At 45.9% G+C, this 20,000-nt stretch overlaps 1 protein-coding gene across 31 annotated transcripts in view; it reads left to right on the top strand.

The window, feature by feature from the left end:
- Positions 1–20,000, top strand: part of LOC118392418 (CUGBP Elav-like family member 2) — a 241,449-nt gene that overhangs the window by 99,597 nt on the left and 121,852 nt on the right. The window contains exon 1 of one of the 31 annotated variants that reach the window (XM_052492137.1): positions 3,636–4,018. The exons of 28 other annotated variants lie outside the window; for them this stretch is intronic. In XM_052492137.1, coding sequence (XP_052348097.1) covers positions 3,942–4,018 — 77 coding nt within the window. In that variant the 5' untranslated portion in view covers positions 3,636–3,941. Of the gene's footprint in view, positions 1–3,635; positions 4,019–20,000 lie in introns of those variants that run through there. 2 more of the 31 variants (XM_052492151.1, XM_052492156.1) reach the window with 2 other exon arrangements.

A 20,000-nucleotide genomic window follows, 5' to 3' on the forward strand; every position in this document is an offset into this window, starting at 1 on the left:
ACAGAGAATGAGAAGGAGAAAACATGGACAAAGAGCACAAGGTGAGACACTTGAATAAAAGGTGGTTAGCAGCTCCGGCAGAGAACATGGCAATTATATTGACAATTAACCATTTCATAGTGTGTGTGATAATGGTAGGAAGCCTCGGGCTTGTGGACATCATTTCATCGGTGACTCCGAACAGGCAATTGAACACTTGTTAGTTTAGGTTTCTGTAAAGGCCTTAAGTAGTGAGGTCATTGGTCAAGGCCTGCTCGCCACAGGGCATCAGAGAGAGTGTTATACTGTTATACTACAGACAAAGGGTCACGACACACACACACACACACATGTACATACACATACATACAAACTCATGTGACCCCTCATTTAAACTGGAGCTGCTATATCTTACTACTGGGAGATGACCTGTGTCTTTTGCTGACACTATTCCTGAGTCAGAGTTTAGGAAGGAGTGTGAGGGTATTAGGCTCTGTCTTGTCTCTGATACTGATACTGTTCCTGGATCAGGGGTTAAGAACTTAGTGTGAGTGTATTACACTTGCTCATTGTGTTTTCTAAAGCAGTAGATTCATTTAATGTGAATGTTGGATTGTTAACACTATGTGAATGCACTGTGTTACAGGGAAGGACACATTATGTTAAACTTACTCCATTAAAGAAAAGGAGGTATGACTGCAAAGTGTGTGTGAGAGTGTGTGTGAATGCCAATGTGGTTGGTGAAGTCTTCTGTGCACCTGTTTCTTTTACACTGGTATCTCAGCTGTGGAAGTGAAACGGTGTCTGGAGGTTTGCAAGATAGCACCGGATTCAGACACATGTTGCATGCACACACACACACACACACACACACACACACACACACACACACACACACACACACACACACACACACACACACACACACACACACACACACACACACACACACACACACACACACACACACAGCCACAACTACATACTGTACATGCAAACACACACCCCACGTGTCCTGTGAGAACGTCATTCCTTCACGGCATAAGAATATCTGGAATCCCTATAATCATAGATGTGGTAAAGAGGTCAATACTAACCAGCTGATACGAACAGGAGTTAGCATTTAGCAGACTATTTCTGAGGTTGCGGTCCAAATGTACACAATTGTTACCCGGAGGAAAATAGGGGAGGGCATTACTCTTTCAATTTCAATCAGGGGGAGGGTGAAGTATTTTTTCATTTAGGCCAGGGGAGCGCCATGTCATTTCTTATCGATTAAACGTCATTTAGCTGTGTTTGAGAATGACTTTCTAATTATATCGCAATGTGTGCCTGATGCTGCCCCTCATCCATGATTTTCTGCTGGGTGGCGCGCAATATCAAGCGTGCATAGTGTGGTCTCATTCTAATGATCCATAGCCTTTACTATAAGCCATGGATGGGCAACTGGTGACCCGGGGCCGTATGCGACCCGCAGCCCCCCTTTTGTAGGCCCGCAGACCCATTTTATGGGGAACTCAATCAGGGTCTCAACTTACTGTTGAGCGTTGGAATAATAGAACACTCAAGGTGCAATTTCTAAATGTGGTGGTGCATCACCAGTCACTCAATTAGCCCACATAAGCAAAGCATTTTTAGATTGGTAAGTTCGTCTAGCTGCCAGCTATCTAAACTTGGAGTAAGCGTGATATTTTCACTCCTGTCCTTGTCCGCGGTGGTCTGTGAATCCACAACCTTCTGGCTACTTTGCCATGTAATGCTTAGAAAACAAAGAACAGTTTCTGAAATGGCAAACCTAAGGCTCTGGTCTATGAGTGAGGATCTATGGTAGGTATGTTCTCTGCTGTCCACTTTGTTTGAATTATTATTATTATTTTGGGTAGAGGGGAGGTTCACGTTTGTTGTTGTTGTTGTTCAGATAAACCACTCCAATCTGTGAGGTGCAAGGCTAGTTTGAGAGAGCCAAGAGTCATGTTTAGAAGAAGTTGACCAGAATCGTGATACTGTTTGATGTCATGTTTGAACATGAATCATGAAGATCAGGCTTGATATCAATATATTTCACAGAAGGGAGGGCCGTCTATTTTCATTTCAGAGAGGTCTTATTTTCTCCGGATGTCCCTCGTTACAAAGAACATCCAGTCCCTAAATGTCATGCAGCAAAAACAGCCAAATACAGTTGATCAATATCAGACTTTAGTAGCCACATTGAGGGCCTGTTACAATACATCAATCATGACGGATTTGACCAAAAATCCATTTTATTCGATCAAATTTGTTGAATGTGCGCCAATCCGGCGTCCTCCTCCTATCCCCCATGGTCTGTGTCTCATTGACCTCTTCACCTCATCTATCCTATATAATACTGCTATATATAGTAGCATGTTGTTTACTTATGACCTATTTCACCATATAGGGGCCAGGTGTGGTAAAACATTCAGCGTACAGTCTGCACCCCAGGGACCTAGTGCCCTAAAGTACTGATGTAGGATCAGTTTTCTCCCTCCATACACTGACCTTAATCATTATGTGCAACAACAAAAAAAGATGAACTATCCCAAGAGCTGTGCCTGGGCTCACACCACCTTGCACATTAACAGGCACACTCTGTACACTGTGTGCTCACTCTTTTGCTCCACATGACCCAGTTCCTGTTCAATTCTCCCCAAGAGAGTTTCATCTGTTGCCAAGAAAGAGTCTTTCTTGTTATAGTGTCTTCCTTTTACTCCCTAGAGGGATGAGCAGAGAGGGGGCTTTGACTCCCTAGAGGGATGAGCAGAGAGGGCGCTTTGACTCCTAGAGGGATGAGCAGAGAGGGCGCTTTGACTCCTAGAGGGATGAGCAGAGAGGGCGCTTTGACTCCTAGAGGGATGAGCAGAGAGGGCGCTTTGACTCCTAGAGGGATGAGCAGAGAGGGCGCTTTGACTCCTAGAGGGATGAGCAGAGAGGGCGCTTTGACTCCTAGCCGTTGCCGGGGCACAGCAGCTTCCTATGGTGTTTATTTCATCCACACCCATACGATTGACACATTTACTGAACAATAAATACTATGGGCATGACATGTTTTACATTTGTCAGAAACTCTTATCCAGAGTGACGGCAGGGTAGCCTAGTGGTTAGAGCCTAGTGGTTAGAGCGTTGGACTAGTAACCGAAAGGTTGCAAGTTCAAATCACCAAGCTGACAAGGTACAAATCTGTCGTTCTGCCCCTGAACAGGCAGTTAACCCACTGTTCCTAGCCCGTCATTGAAAATAAGAATTTGTTCTTAACTGACTTGCCTAGTAAAATAAAAAATAAAAAATACAATTCGGTCATATACATCGATTACAGCTGGGCCATGGAGTTTTTGACGCCTCATGGAAAAGAGGTCACCAAACCGAAGCATTCTTTCTGGCAGAAAATATCGAGTTATGTTGTTTAGCCTCCTACAATTCAATATAGCAAAGGCACACATTTTTGGGGGGCTTTTATTGCTGCACTTATTAGGCTATCATTAGTTTTGTCGTATAATTACCCTAATATAATACTGTCAAGAATAGCCACTGGCTGCTAATGTTCCCATATGCACGGGAATAACCGGTATAACGGTATCTCGCACATGTTGTAACGGTATCAAATGGTTACAGATTAGCTGCAGCGCGGGGCCGCCACGCCTCCCGACTCAGCACCTGCATTCCACATTCCGATAGTTTCCTGAGCAGAGCGGATTTTCAGACAGGATTAGATAGAAAAAAACGAATGTGGGTGAAGAAGAGAATGTGACAACTGCCGAGTGTGTGTCTTCTGCCTTGGGGAGGCCCTGGCACTTGCACCTGCCCCTCTCCGTCTCCGCGGCCAGGCGCAGTTGTCGAACTGGGAGAGCAGAGAGAGCAGAGCGACGCACTGTATACTTGCCAGGCAGAGCAGTGAGGAGAGCGCGGATCCTCAGCCTGTACACGGAGGGACACAGAGCCAGGGCAACATGACTTCATCCTACAATCTGGATTTCCTGCCCGATATGATGGTGGAGAGCCGCTTGCTGGTTCAGGGCGACAGAATGTGAGTCATTTGCCTGTTCTCCTCCGGGTTGCCGACTCTCCCTTTTTTTCCGACTATGGTTGTGGTTATGAAAAACATCTGTTCAATGTGGAAATGTTTGCGCTCGTGTTTAGAGAGACTGGATTTGGTTCACAATTACACTATTCGATGCTGTTAGTTTGTGTTTGTGGGGCATTTGTTATCGATAGAGACGTTGAATAATACGAGACTGCTGCGAGCCCGACAGTAAAGCACAAGATAACGCTGCCTAACAGACAGGACAAGGATGAATGAACGGCATTATGACAATTATAATGATATCCTGGTGAATGACCGTCTTTTAAAAATGTCGTTTATCAGCTATCGTCAAATTGTTGTTCGTGTAGCCTGTCTAGTGTATCTCCTCGCCTGCTGCTACATGCACAGAATAACGGGATAACTTGTTTGATATTTGCTGCAGCCGCTCATTAAAATGTCACAGGGTCTCGCTTGGATAGGCGAAGCAGTGGGGAGCGGGGTTGCTTGGACAGGGTGAGTGCACATGTTACGGGTCAGAGTGGCTCCCCATTCCCCCTCTAATCATCCCTAAATACAGTGGTGTGTGTCAGGTGCTAATGATTTAACGCGCATGCCAGCTCTGCTGTTTTGTGCATTGTTTTGTCATTGTGCACATCTTTGTTTGCAAATATGAGAATAATTCATTTCTGGACTAGATCTATGCTACTTCGGTGTGAAAGGGATATTGACAGCAGCTTTGCACTGCGGAATGTATTTGATTGCATAGTGAAATGACTGCATAGTGAAATAGATCAGTGCATATGTGAAATTGTAGGGCCATGCGAACAGGTAGTTCCCCCATAATTTGCCCTCCCAGATAGTATATGAACATGCCATAAGCAATGGCAAAAGGAGTAGAATCGCAGGAAATGAGCTTTAACGGTCGACTTTGGGCTCGAAAAACGGTCCAACTCCTCCTCTTTCTCAATTTTCAAACATATATGGGGTGTGCCTTTGGGTCGTGGATGTTTCATTCTGGTCATGCGCGCTGCAGCCAACATAACTAGCGAAGCTAGTGACTTGAAGCTAGCCATTAACCTCTCCAGAAGGGACTTCATTTCACAGAATGTGTTTCTGGACAGAATATATATCATTTGGTAAATGGAGCTTCTGTAGCCAAAATATCTTATTCATCCCCCACAAAAACACATGAAATGACCTGGTGTGATGGTACATTGGTCAGTTATACCGTTTAAAGCCTTTATTTGAGTGTTTTTGCCCGAAGCGAACCTTTAAAGTAATTGTCCAGTGTTTCCAGACTTCTATCAAATATGACCTATAATTAATTACAATGTGAGTGAAATATTTTTCATTCAAAAATGTTTTATTATTTTGGATATATTAAAAAAGTAGCTTTTCTGTGTTTGAATGGTGTGGGCTATATTGGTCATGAAAATATTAATTCCAGTAGACCGCTGATTGGCCAGTTTATTCTCCTCAGAGGGATGACATCATCCTCTATAAGGAAATAGCAGGCATTTTTTAAATGGTCTGTTTGCATACAAGTTTGATGTTGCGTTTTTTTCCCCCCCAATTTAAGCTTTGGCCACAAATACGAATCAACAACATTTGGGTATAAGCTAATATTAACTTTAAAAAAGTGTGATTTTCACTAGACAGTTACTTTAATATGAGTTTGAGTTTATTTTTTATTTTTACAGGGACAGGGCACATTAATCAACGTTTCAGTAAAAGTGCCGGTTTTAGCCAGCCAGCTAATTTTCAACCGCAGTCCCTGGGCAGGTTATTAAAAACAATTACAATATAGACAATAGCAACATAGAACAAGCAAGACATAGCAACCTAGGACAAGCAAGACATAGCATACAGACAGAGCAACATAGGACAAGCAAAACGTAGCATACAGACAGAGCAACATAGAACAAAAAGCAGCAAGACAAAATTCATAAAAGCAACAGTGTTTCCACACCTCACAAGCTACAGACAATAGACAACATGGAAAGCGGCAACACACAGCTAGGGACCATGTTCACAAATCTGACCTTTAGCCATGTCTTCAAGCATTTTGTGAAAGTGTGATATGTGGTGCAGTTATGTGTGTCTGATGGCAGTGTATTCCAGACATGGGAAGCTCTCACAGAGAATGCAGATTTACTAAAGGTGTTTTTCCTTCTGGGAACTATACAGTCACCTCTCATGGCAGACCTTGTGGATCTGCTGCCATATGTCTGGGTTTTCTGTTTAACAAAAATATTGAGTGGAGGGGGAGCCAGGCCATTATGGCAAAATGTTATCTCGGACTCATGACAAAATGTGTGCCCTATCATTATAAACTACATTTTTCTCTCTGCACTATGGCAAAAGGTATTAAAATGCAGGAAGTTAGTTGTTTCCACCTGCACATGTCGTTTCACTTATACTGTGATTTGAAAATGCCTCTCTATATACCCCTCAAAATACCCCTTAAGAGAGGCATACTAAGTCATGTCAAACTGCGCATTTCAGGAAATGCATTTTTAAAATGTCCCTAAAAAACCCGTGGGATAAAACACACAAGCTCATTCAAGCCATATCGGAATGTGCAGTGACTAACAACTCCCTGCTTGTTCAAATTCGATTTGGGGTCTGCGGCACGAGTTCTGCTATAAGAGGAACAGAAATCAGATTATACTGCGTGCACAACAAGACACTTAAGTCCAGAATTCCTAGAACGGGGACAAAGGGAGGTTTTCAGGCTGACATAATGATCGCGGTCTGTTATTCCGCCTGCACAGCTGACTCGCGCTCCCAGTCCCTGTCCCATTTACGTCCTCTCTGCTTAGAGCGTTAGTTGTTGATGGGCTCACGTTCAAATGGTGAGAATGTACCCCCCTCTTCTCCTGCTCCCCTTCTCCTCGTTCACCCTCTCTCCTCCGTCTCCCTCAGCTCTTTTGCCATCTCATGACTTCTCTCATTACGTTGTTAAATGTTACACATTTAAAAGGGCATCACCAAATGGCCTTTGTGTGTGTGTGACCTCTCGTTCCAGTGACTGAAGACACTCTGACCCTGTTGATCCCATCAGACATCGAGCTGTTTCCCTCCATTATATTCACACCGCCCTTTCATTTATCAGTGTCTATGCCTTTATGCACACACACACACACACACACACACACACACACACACACACACACACACACACACACACACACACACACACACACACACACACACACACACACACACACACACACACACACACACACACACACACACACACACACACACACACAAACACATAACCAAGGGGAGTTGGGAGACCTTCAAAGTCATAGCGACTCCATTTCTCTATTCCTGTTTCTCTATTCCTGCTCCGTTCCCCAATCCCTCACTCCTGCCGTCCTCTTCCTAGCTTTTACTTTCTCTCTCTCTCTCTCTCTCTCTCTCTCTCTCTCTCTCTCTCTCTCTCTCTCTCTCTCTCTCTCTCTCTCTCTCTCTCTCTCTCTCTCTCTCTCTCTCTCTCAGCCTCCAGCCCTGAAAGGCTCTGCCTGTTTTTAAATGGTCTTTTCTCTCCTCGCCTGACATTTAGTGGCGTGTGCTATCTGCCTACCCGCCACTGTAGCCAGGCCCTGCTACAGTTCACGATATCACTGTGTGAGTGTGTGACATCCCACCTTTTACCTCACACACCCTCCTTTGGATTTATAATGAGAGGGGTTGGGGGTGGTGGGGAAAGAGCTTCTGTCGCCGGCTGAGGGTTGCTGCCTGCCCCGGGGACCGCACCATAGTGCCGTTAATGCTGGGTAATCTGGAGGTTTTAACTGGAGGGTACTTGTCTGTGGCCTCACTACGATGCTGCTTCTCACCCAGTCACAGAGAGGCGGACAGCTCCAGCAGATACCAGTTAGGGAGTTATATTCCTCAGCTATTTATGAATTTACCTAGCTCCCAAGTGTTACCGAGCAGTTATGTGTTGTTATGAAATATCATATACCACATTTATTTGTGTCAGGTTGTTTAATGGCTCTATTTGGATTTTAGATTAGAGTCCCTGACGATGATGTTTTTTCCAGGTTTTTTTCATTCTCAGAATTTTATTCCATTATATATTTTGTTGTTGTTCAATGGGCCTGAAATGGCAGATCCCCCATGAGTCTAGTGAACTGATGGTAGTGTACTCAGAGTTTGGCTCCCAGAGGAATTCTTGGCCCGTTCCAGTTTGGCCTCTAGCTACTTCCTCTAGCCCCCACCACCTTGAAAACACTGGTGGAAGCTCTAATTCCAGTAGCTTATCAAAGAACTAGATGGAGCCATCACTGTAATGTCAAACAGTGGTTTCAGATCTGTTAACATGGAAGGGACAAGGGGTTGTGGAAGTGTCTACGGCCCAAAATACCCCCTTTAAGGCAGTTGTCCTCTTAATAACGGGCTCTCTGGGAAATGTGCGACCCCTCACTGACTGTGTGTGTAGGATCCCATCTGTTTGACTTGACCTTCACTGGCCCTGAGGAACCATGACACTGACCCAGTTTTTGAAAATATTCTAAATTTTACCTTTATTTAACCAGGCAAGTCAGTTAAGAACACATTCTTATTTTCAATGACGGCCTGGGAACAGTGCTTTAACTGCCTGTTCAGGGGCAGAATGACAGATTTGTACCTTGTCAGCTCGGGGGTTTGAACTTGCAACCTTCCGGTTACTAGTCCAACGCTCTAACCACTAGGCTACGCTGCCGCCCAGTCAGACCTCTCACTGAGAGGCTCAACAGTACACTAAGATGGCCTCATCTCCTTTCCATCATTATCACAGATAAGTCAACAGACTGGATAGGTTCCATCACCTTGCTTTCACCTGTCATGTCCTGCCAGACCAGTCGTCATGAGGAAAAAAGGAAAGGAAAATACTATTGGGGCTCGGCCGGGGGAAATCATTTTCCCTCTTACTTATTCTCCTGTCCAGTTGTTCCTTCTTTACTTCACTCCTCGGTCACTAACTCCCTCGTTAAGTCTCTCTCCCTCGTTCCCCTCCTCCTCCCCAGAGACAGCTGCTCCATTCCTTCATCCTTCCATTCCTTCATCCCTCCATTCCTTCATCCCTCCATTCCTTCAGTGAAGCAGTGAAAGGGTGTATTTGACTATAGACACCCATTCATCATCCCCTATGCATGAGTGAACCACACCTGTCTTCCCCTCACTCCCTCCAGCCCTCACTCCCTCCGGCCCTCACTCCCTCCAGCCCTCACTCCCTACAGCCCCCACTCCCTCCAGCCCCCACTCCCTCCAGCCCTCACTCCCTCCAGCCCCCACTCCCTCCGAGCCCTCACTCCCTCCGGCCCTCACTCTCTCCGGCCCTCACTCCCTCCAGCCCCCACTCCCTCCAGCCCCCACTCCCTCCGGCCCTCACTCCCTCCGGCCCTCACTCCCTCCAGCCCCCACTCCCTCCGGCCCTCACTCCCTCCGGCCCTCACTCCCTCCGGCCCTCACTCCCTCCGGCCCTCATTCTCTCCAGCCCTCACTCCCTTCGGCCCCCACTCCCTCCAGCCCTCACTCCCTTCGGCCCCCACTCCCTCCAGCCCTCACTCCCTTCGGCCCCCACTCCCTCCAGCCCTCACTCCCTCCAGCCCTCACTGCCTCCAGCCCTCACTCCCTCCAGCCCTCATTCCCACTCAGAAAGCACACAAATCATGGGTCCAACAGCTGAAACCTCATGTGACAGAGAACATGGGATCGCATGAGAAATGTGTGTCAGGGGGAGAGAAGGGAGAGTCACAGGGAGGGACGGAGAGGGAGAACGGTGAGCGAGGGAGGGGAAAGGGTGAAAGGGACAGGGAGTGAGAGAGAGGTGGGGCATTGTGAGGCAGGAAAAGAGACAGGGAGACAGAGGGACAGAGAGAAAGGGGTACAATCAAAATGTGAGGCTCAATGAGGAAGGGTGTGACAGCAGAGAGGGAGAAAGAAAGGAGTAAGAGGAAGAAAAAGAGGGAGGATTGACAGTCAGGCAGGATGTGGCTTAGTGTCAGCCCGTTCTGGTCAGCAGAGGAGCCTCTGATTTGAATTGTGGCTTATCTGCTGTGGAGATGGATGGAGGGAGGGAGGGAGGGAGGAAGAGAGCGACAGAGAGAGAAGCTCACCTTCTCTTCCCCCAGTGGGTCTAAGAGAGGCCTCTCCATTCTGTCTACTACAGTAGCTAGTTCACATACATGTCTATAGAAGCCTTTAGCCCCAGTGTTTCATTACCTACACAGATGCACTCTCTGTTTACCTGTACAGACGCACTCTCTGTTTACCTGCACAGACACACTCTCTGTTTACCTGCACAGACGCACTCTCTGTTTACCTGTACAGACGCACTCTCTGTTTACCTGTACAGACGCACTCTCTGTTTACCTGTACAGACACACTCTCTGTTTACCTACACAGACACACTCTCTGTTTACCTGTACAGACGCACTCTCTGTTTACCTGTACAGACGCACTCTCTGTTTACCTGTACAGACACACTCTCTGTTTACCTACACAGACACACTCTCTGTTTACCTGCACAGACGCACTCTCTGTTTACCTGCACAGACGCACTCTCTGTTTACCTGTACAGACGCACTCTCTGTTTACCTGCACAGACGCACTCTCTGTTTACCTGTACAGACACACTCTCTGTTTACCTGCACAGACGCACTCTCTGTTTACCTGTACAGACACACTCTCTGTTTACCTACACAGACACACTCTCTGTTTACCTGCACAGACACACTCTCTGTTTACCTGTACAGACACACTCTCTGTTTACCTGTACAGACACACTCTCTGTTTACCTGTACAGACACACTCTCTGTTTACCTGTACAGACACACTCTCTGTTTACCTGTACAGACACACTCTCTGTTTACCTGTACAGACACACTCTCTGTTTACCTGTACAGACACACTCTCTGTTTACCTGTACAGACACACTCCCGAGGTGTGTCATCAGTACCGTTGGAGGTCGTAATGGCCTACAGTAGATTTATGAACCTTTTCACCTTTATTCAACCTGACTGAATCATTTGAGTGTGTGTGTGTGTGTGTGTGTGTTTGTGCCGGTTGTATGATGTCTTCAGTTAGGTGGACCGCACTTTGCTGGTTCATGTCAAAATCTGCTGAAAACATTAGTGTGTGTGAGGCTGTGTGTGAGGCTGTGTCATCATGATGAATGTCTTTGAGCTGGTGCGGCTCAGGAGCGGTCGTCAGTGGGGGTGATGTATCACTGCTGGGGATCTTAGTTGTGCGTGTGGGAGGGTGTGCACACGTGTATGTATGTATGTGAGTGTGTGTTGGGGATGTCTTGGCCCAGCCCTCTGTGTCCTAATCTGGGTTGGATTAATTAGCAGGCTAATTTGGCGGGTGTGAGAGAGAGCGACACGGGGAAATGAACCACTAATGACTGGCTCATTACTCTTACCTCTCTGTGATGTCATGCTCTCCACTCAGCACCAGACAGACCGAACAGAGAGGATGGATACAGAGTTGAGACTTTACCATGTCCACTAGCACGGCCCCTATCCCTCTCTCTCGCCTCATAAAGAATAACTGATTATCATCCTGTCGTCTACAGGGAATAGCTCGAATGCATAGGATTCTGATTTGAATGAATAGATTAGTTTGTCTTATCTCTCCCTTTCTCCCTCTCACTCGTAACCAAAAAAGCAAATACTGTACTGTGCACACATCAGCTCACACTTGGATGCATACTGCACCTGCTCCTCCAGCTCACATGAGGATTCATACTGTACCTGCTCCTCCAGCTCACATGAGGATTCATACTGTACCTGCTCCTCCAGCTCACATGAGGATTCATACTGTACCTGCTCCTCCAGCTCACCTCACATGAGGATTCATACTGTACCTGCTCCTCCAACTCACATGAGGATTCATACTGTACCTGCTCCTCCAGCTCACATGAGGATTCATACTGCGCCAACTCCTCCAGCATACTGCACCTGCTCCTCCAGCTCACATGAGGATTCATACTGTACCTGCTCCTCCAGCTCACATGAGGATTCATACTGCGCCAACTCCTCCAGCATACTGCACCTGCTCCTCCAGCTCACATGAGGATTCATACTGCGCCTGCTCCTCCAGCATACTGCACCTGCTCCTCCAGCTCACTTGAGGATTCATACTGTGCCTTCTCCTTCAGCATACTGCACCTGCTCCTCCAGCTCACTTGAGGATTCATACTGTGCCTTCTCCTCCAGCATACTGCACCTGCTCCTCCAGCTCACTTGAGGATTCATACTGCACCTGCTCCTCCAGCACATGTGAGGATTCATACTGCACCTGCTCCTCCAGCATACTGCACCTGCTCTTTCAGCTCACTTGAGGATTCATACTGCACCTGCTCCTCCAGCACATGTGAGGATTCATACTGCACCTGCTCCTCCAGCATACTGCACCTGCTCCTCCAGCTCACGTGAGGATTCGTACTGCACCTGCTCCTCCAGCTCATGTGAGGATTTATGCTGCACCTGCTCCTCCAGCTCATGTGAGGATTCATACTCCACCTGCTCCTCCAGCTCACGTAAGGATTCATACAGCGTAGCCTAGTGGTTAGAGCGTTGGATTAGTAACCGTAAGGTTGCAAGTTCAAACCCCCGAGCTGACAAGGTACAAATCTGTCGTTCTGCACCTGAACAGGCAGTTAACCCACTGTTCCCAGGCCGTCATTGAAAATAAGAATGTGTTCTTAACTGACTTGCCTAGTTAAATAAAGGTAAAATAAAAAAAAATAAAAAAAAATACTCCACCTGCTCCTCCAGCTCATGTGAGGATTCATACTGCACCTGCTCCTCCAGCTCATGTGAGGATTCATACTCCACCTGCTCTGCCAGCTCATGTGAGGATTCATACTGCACCTGCTCTGCCAGCTCATGTGAGGATTCATACTCCACCTGCTCTGCCAGCTCATGTGAGGATTCAAACTGCACCTGCTCCTCCAGCTCATGTGAGGATTCATACTCCACCTGCTCCTCCAGCTCATGTGAGGATTCATACTGCACCTGCTCTGCCAGCTCATGTGAGGATTCATACTCCACCTGCTCTGCCAGCTCATGTGAGGATTCATACTGCACCTGCTCCTCCAGCTCATATGAGGATTCATACTCCACCTGCTCCTCCAGCTCATGTGAGGATTCATACTCCACCTGCTCTGCCAGCTCATGTGAGGATTCATACTGCACCTGCTCTGCCAGCTCATGTGAGGATTCATACGGCACCTGCTCTGCCAGCTCATGTGAGGATTCATACTGCACCTGTTCCTCCAGCTCATGTGAGGATTCATACTCCACCTGCTCCTCCAGCTCATGTGAGGATTCATACTGCACCTGCTCTGCCAGCTCATGTGAGGATTCATACTCCACCTGCTCTGCCAGCTCATGTGAGGATTCATACTGCACCTGCTCCTCCAGCTCATATGAGGATTCATACTCCACCTGCTCCTCCAGCTCATGTGAGGATTCATACTCCACCTGCTCTGCCAGCTCATGTGAGGATTCATACTGCACCTGCTCTGCCAGCTCATGTGAGGATTCATACTCCACCTGCTCTGCCAGCTCATGTGAGGATTCATACTGCACCTGCTCCTCCAGCTCATGTGAGGATTCATACTGCACCTGCTCCTCCAGCTCATGTGAGGATTCATACTCCACCTGCTCTGCCAGCTCATGTGAGGATTCATACTGCACCTGCTCTGCCAGCTCATGTGAGGATTCATACTCCACCTGCTCTGCCAGCTCATGTGAGGATTCATACTCCACCTGCTCTGCCAGCTCATGTGAGGATTCATACTGCACCTGCTCCTCCAGCTCATGTGAGGATTCATACTGCACCTGCTCTGCCAGCTCATGTGAGGATTCATACTCCACCTGCTCCTCCAGCTCACGTGAGGATTCATACTGCACCTGCTCCTCCAGCTCACGTGAGGATTCATACTGCACCTGCTCCTCCAGCTCACGTGAGGATTCATACTGCACCTGCTCCTCCAGCTCACGTGAGGATTCATACTGCACCTGCTCCGCCAGCTCATGTGAGGATTCATACTGCACCTGCTCCTCCAGCTCATGTGAGGATTCATACTCCACCTGCTCCTCCAGCTCACGTGAGGATTCATACTGCACCTGCTCCTCCAGCTCATGTGAGGATTCATACTCCACCTGCTCTGCCAGCTCACGTGAGGATTCATACTGCACCTGCTCCTCCAGCTCACGTGAGGATTCATACTGCACCTGCTCCTCCAGCTCATGTGAGGATTCATACTGCACCTGCTCTGCCAGCTCATGTGAGGATTCATACTCCACCTGCTCTGCCAGCTCATGTGAGGATTCATACTGCACCTGCTCCTCCAGCTCATGTGAGGATTCATACTGCACCTGCTCCTCCAGCTCATGTGAGGATTCATACTCCACCTGCTCTGCCAGCTCATGTGAGGATTCATACTGCACCTGCTCTGCCAGCTCATGTGAGGATTCATACTCCACCTGCTCTGCCAGCTCATGTGAGGATTCATACTCCACCTGCTCTGCCAGCTCATGTGAGGATTCATACTGCACCTGCTCCTCCAGCTCATGTGAGGATTCATACTGCACCTGCTCTGCCAGCTCATGTGAGGATTCATACTCCACCTGCTCCTCCAGCTCACGTGAGGATTCATACTGCACCTGCTCCTCCAGCTCACGTGAGGATTCATACTCCACCTGCTCCTCCAGCTCACGTGAGGATTCATACTGCACCTGCTCCTCCAGCTCACGTGAGGATTCATACTGCACCTGCTCCTCCAGCTCATGTGAGGATTCATACTGCACCTGCTCCGCCAGCTCATGTGAGGATTCATACTGCACCTGCTCCTCCAGCTCATGTGAGGATTCATACTCCACCTGCTCCTCCAGCTCACGTGAGGATTCATACTGCACCTGCTCCTCCAGCTCACGTGAGGATTCATACTGCACCTGCTCCGCCAGCTCATGTGAGGATTCATACTGCGGCAGGGTTTATATGTATATATTCTTATTCCATTCCTTACTTAGATTTGTGTGTACTAGGTAGTTGTTGGGGAATTGTTAGATTACTGTTAGATATTGCTGCACTGTTGGAACTAGAAGCACAAGCATTTCGCTACACTCACATTAACATCTGCTAACCATGTGTATGTGACCAATAACATCTGCTAACCATGTGTATGTGACCAATAACATCTGCTAACCATGTGTATGTGACCAATGACATCTGCTAACCATGTGTATGTGACCAATAACATCTGCTAACCATGTGTATGTGACCAATAACATCTGCTAACCATGTGTATGTGACCAATAACATCTGCTAACCATGTGTATGTGACCAATAACATCTGCTAACCATGTGTATGTGACCAATAACATCTGCTAACCATGTGTATGTGACCAATAACATCTGCTAACCATGTGTATGTGACCAATAACATCTGCTAACCATGTGTATGTGACCAATAACATCTGCTAACCATGTGTATGTGACCAATAACATCTGCTAACCATGTGTATGTGACCAATAACATCTGCTAACCATGTGTATGTGACCAATAACATCTGCTAACCATGTGTATGTGACCAATAACATCTGCTAACCATGTGTATGTGACCAATAACATCTGCTAACCATGTGTATGTGACCAATAACATCTGCTAACCATGTGTATGTGACCAATAACATCTGCTAACCATGTGTATGTGACCAATAACATCTGCTAACCATGTGTATGTGACCAATAACATCTGCTAACCATGTGTATGTGACCAATAACATCTGCTAACCATGTGTATGTGACCAATAACATCTGCTAACCATGTGTATGTGACCAATAACATCTGCTAACCATGTGTATGTGACCAATAACATCTGCTAACCATGTGTATGTGACCAATAACATCTGCTAACCATGTGTATGTGACCAATAACATCTGCTAACCATGTGAATGTGACCAATAACATCTGCTAACCATGTGTATGTGACCAATAACATCTGCTAACCATGTGTATGTGACCAATAACATCTGCTAACCATGTGTATGTGACCAATAACATCTGCTAACCATGTGTATGTGACCAATAACATCTGCTAACCATGTGTATGTGACCAATAACATCTGCTAACCATGTGAATGTGACCAATAACATCTGCTAACCATGTGTATGTGACCAATAACATCTGCTAACCATGTGTATGTGACCAATAACATCTGCTAACCATGTGTATGTGACCAATAACATCTGCTAACCATGTGTATGTGACCAATAACATCTGCTAACCATGTGTATGTGACCAATAACATCTGCTAACCATGTGTATGTGACCAATAACATCTGCTAACCATGTGTATGTGACCAATAACATCTGCTAACCATGTGTATGTGACCAATAACATCTGCTAACCATGTGTATGTGACCAATAACATCTGCTAACCATGTGAATGTGACCAATAACATCTGCTAACCATGTGTATGTGACCAATAACATCTGCTAACCATGTGTATGTGACCAATAACATCTGCTAACCATGTGTATGTGACCAATAACATCTGCTAACCATGTGTATGTGACCAATAACATCTGCTAACCATGTGTATGTGACCAATAACATCTGCTAACCATGTGTATGTGACCAATAACATCTGCTAACCATGTGTATGTGACCAATAACATCTGCTAACCATGTGTATGTGACCAATAACATCTGCTAACCATGTGTATGTGACCAATAACATCTGCTAACCATGTGTATGTGACCAATAACATCTGCTAACCATGTGTATGTGACCAATAACATCTGCTAACCATGTGTATGTGACCAATAACATCTGCTAACCATGTGTATGTGACCAATAACATCTGCTAACCATGTGTATGTGACCAATAACATCTGCTAACCATGTGTATGTGACCAATAACATCTGCTAACCATGTGTATGTGACCAATAACATCTGCTAACCATGTGAATGTGACCAATAACATCTGCTAACCATGTGTATGTGACCAATAACATCTGCTAACCATGTGTATGTGACCAATAACATCTGCTAACCATGTGTATGTGACCAATAACATCTGCTAACCATGTGTATGTGACCAATAACATCTGCTAACCATGTGTATGTGACCAATAACATCTGCTAACCATGTGAATGTGACCAATAACATCTGCTAACCATGTGTATGTGACCAATAACATCTGCTAACCATGTGTATGTGACCAATAACATCTGCTAACCATGTGTATGTGACCAATAACATCTGCTAACCATGTGTATGTGACCAATAACATCTGCTAACCATGTGTATGTGACCAATAACATCTGCTAACCATGTGTATGTGACCAATAACATCTGCTAACCATGTGTATGTGACCAATAACATCTGCTAACCATGTGTATGTGACCAATAACATCTGCTAACCATGTGTATGTGACCAATAACATCTGCTAACCATGTGAATGTGACCAATAACATCTGCTAACCATGTGTATGTGACCAATAACATCTGCTAACCATGTGTATGTGACCAATAACATCTGCTAACCATGTGTATGTGACCAATAACATCTGCTAACCATGTGTATGTGACCAATAACATCTGCTAACCATGTGTATGTGACCAATAACATCTGCTAACCATGTGTATGTGACCAATAACATCTGCTAACCATGTGTATGTGACCAATAACATCTGCTAACCATGTGTATGTGACCAATAACATCTGCTAACCATGTGTATGTGACCAATAACATCTGCTAACCATGTGTATGTGACCAATAACATCTGCTAACCATGTGTATGTGACCAATAACATCTGCTAACCATGTGTATGTGACCAATAACATCTGCTAACCATGTGTATGTGACCAATAACATCTGCTAACCATGTGTATGTGACCAATAACATCTGCTAACCATGTGTATGTGACCAATAACATCTGCTAACCATGTGTATGTGACCAATAACATCTGCTAACCATGTGTATGTGACCAATAACATCTGCTAACCATGTGTATGTGACCAATAACATCTGCTAACCATGTGTATGTGACCAATAACATCTGCTAACCATGTGTATGTGACCAATAACATCTGCTAACCATGTGTATGTGACCAATAACATCTGCTAACCATGTGTATGTGACCAATAACATCTGCTAACCATGTGTATGTGACCAATAACATCTGCTAACCATGTGTATGTGACCAATAACATCTGCTAACCATGTGAATGTGACCAATAACATCTGCTAACCATGTGTATGTGACCAATAACATCTGCTAACCATGTGTATGTGACCAATAACATCTGCTAACCATGTGTATGTGACCAATAACATCTGCTAACCATGTGTATGTGACCAATAACATCTGCTAACCATGTGTATGTGACCAATAACATCTGATTTGATTCTTTGTGTTGTACACATCCTATCCCTGTGCTGTGGTGACTAGGAGAAAACACCTGAATCCTTACAGAGGAGAGAATGTTGTTTTTCTTTCTTTCTTACGGAGCGATCTCTATGTCCAATACTCAGCGATTCCATTGACTGGGCTACACAGCTCTGCATTGTAAGCTCTCCTTACCTCATGCATCATGCCTCAACCCTGTACACCTCCTTCCCTCCTCTCCTCCTTTTCCCTTGGCCTTCTTCTCTCTCACTCTTTATCCTCTGTCCCCTCTCTCCTTTCCCTCTCTTTTAAGGACTTTCTCTCTCTCTCTCTCTCTCTTGCTCAAATCAAGGAGCCATCACACAGACAGGGAGGAAATGAGAGTTAGAGAGTCTATTTGTTCTCCTTCTCTCTGCCATCTTCTGCAGAGTGTAATAGACACTGTGTGGCATATGCATGTGTGCAGTGGTGTGTAACATGCATGCATTTAATGTATCTGTACCATAAGCACTGAACAGGAGAACACCTGCCAGTGTAGTTCTGTGATCCCTACCATTTGTATATCTTTGTATCTACATATCTCCTCCCTCTATCTTTCTCTCTTTCTCTCTCTCTCAATTCAATTTTTTATTTCAATTAAAGGGGCTTTATTGGCATGGGAAACATATGTATACATTGCCAAAGCAAGTGAAATAGATAATAAATAAAAGTCTCTGTCTCTGTCTCTTTCTATCACCCTTACTCTCTGTTTTGTATGGTAAACACACACATCCACTGTACACCACTGGGTAGAGAGCTGTCAGGGCTAACCTTGGCTCCCTGACTGGGAATGCATCCTGATTCAGGGGCCAAACATGAACAGCGTGTCAGAATGCTGCAACCTTTATTTGACCACAGACAGAGCAGCAGAGTGGAGGTATTAACATGGAGTGGAGATATCTCTCTCTCTCTCTCTCTCTCTCTCTCTCTCTCTCTCTCGTAGTGCACCTGCAGTTTCCAACTCCCGCAGTACCATAACCCTCTATGCACACACACACACAATTTAATTTCATCCACGTTTCACTAAACCAATTCCTCCTAGAAAGTTGCTGCAATAGGCCCTTGTGTTTGGCATGGTGCCTGGAGGGATTGTATGGGTGTGATAGATGTGTGTGTTAGAGATACTGTAGTGATCGATGTGTGTGTTGTGGAGCACCACAGAGTAGTGTTATTGGGTTTTGGAGCAGGGGGAGCTGACAGCTTTATTGAGAACTGTGATTTAGTGCAGTGCCCCGGGACACTTGGATGCAGTTAGAGAAAGAGGGAACGGAAGAGGAGGAGAGAAAGAGGAAAGAGAAGAAGCTATGTAAAAAGGAGAGTAGGGTGGAGAGAAACAGATCTATTCTACTTCCCCCTCTCCTCTCTTTCACCACCCCTTTCTGTCACTGTCTCTTTTTCTCTCTCTTCCTCTCTGTCTCTCCCTTTCTCTCCATCCTACTCTAAGGTTGAGTAGGATGGGGAGACCAAGGGAGGGAGGGAGGTAGGAGATGGTGACATGAGGAGATGGTGAATAGACGGGATCTGT

The sequence above is a fragment of the Oncorhynchus keta genome, chromosome 33 (assembly GCF_023373465.1).
Source record: "Oncorhynchus keta strain PuntledgeMale-10-30-2019 chromosome 33, Oket_V2, whole genome shotgun sequence".
Classification (NCBI taxonomy): Eukaryota; Metazoa; Chordata; class Actinopteri; order Salmoniformes; family Salmonidae; genus Oncorhynchus; species Oncorhynchus keta.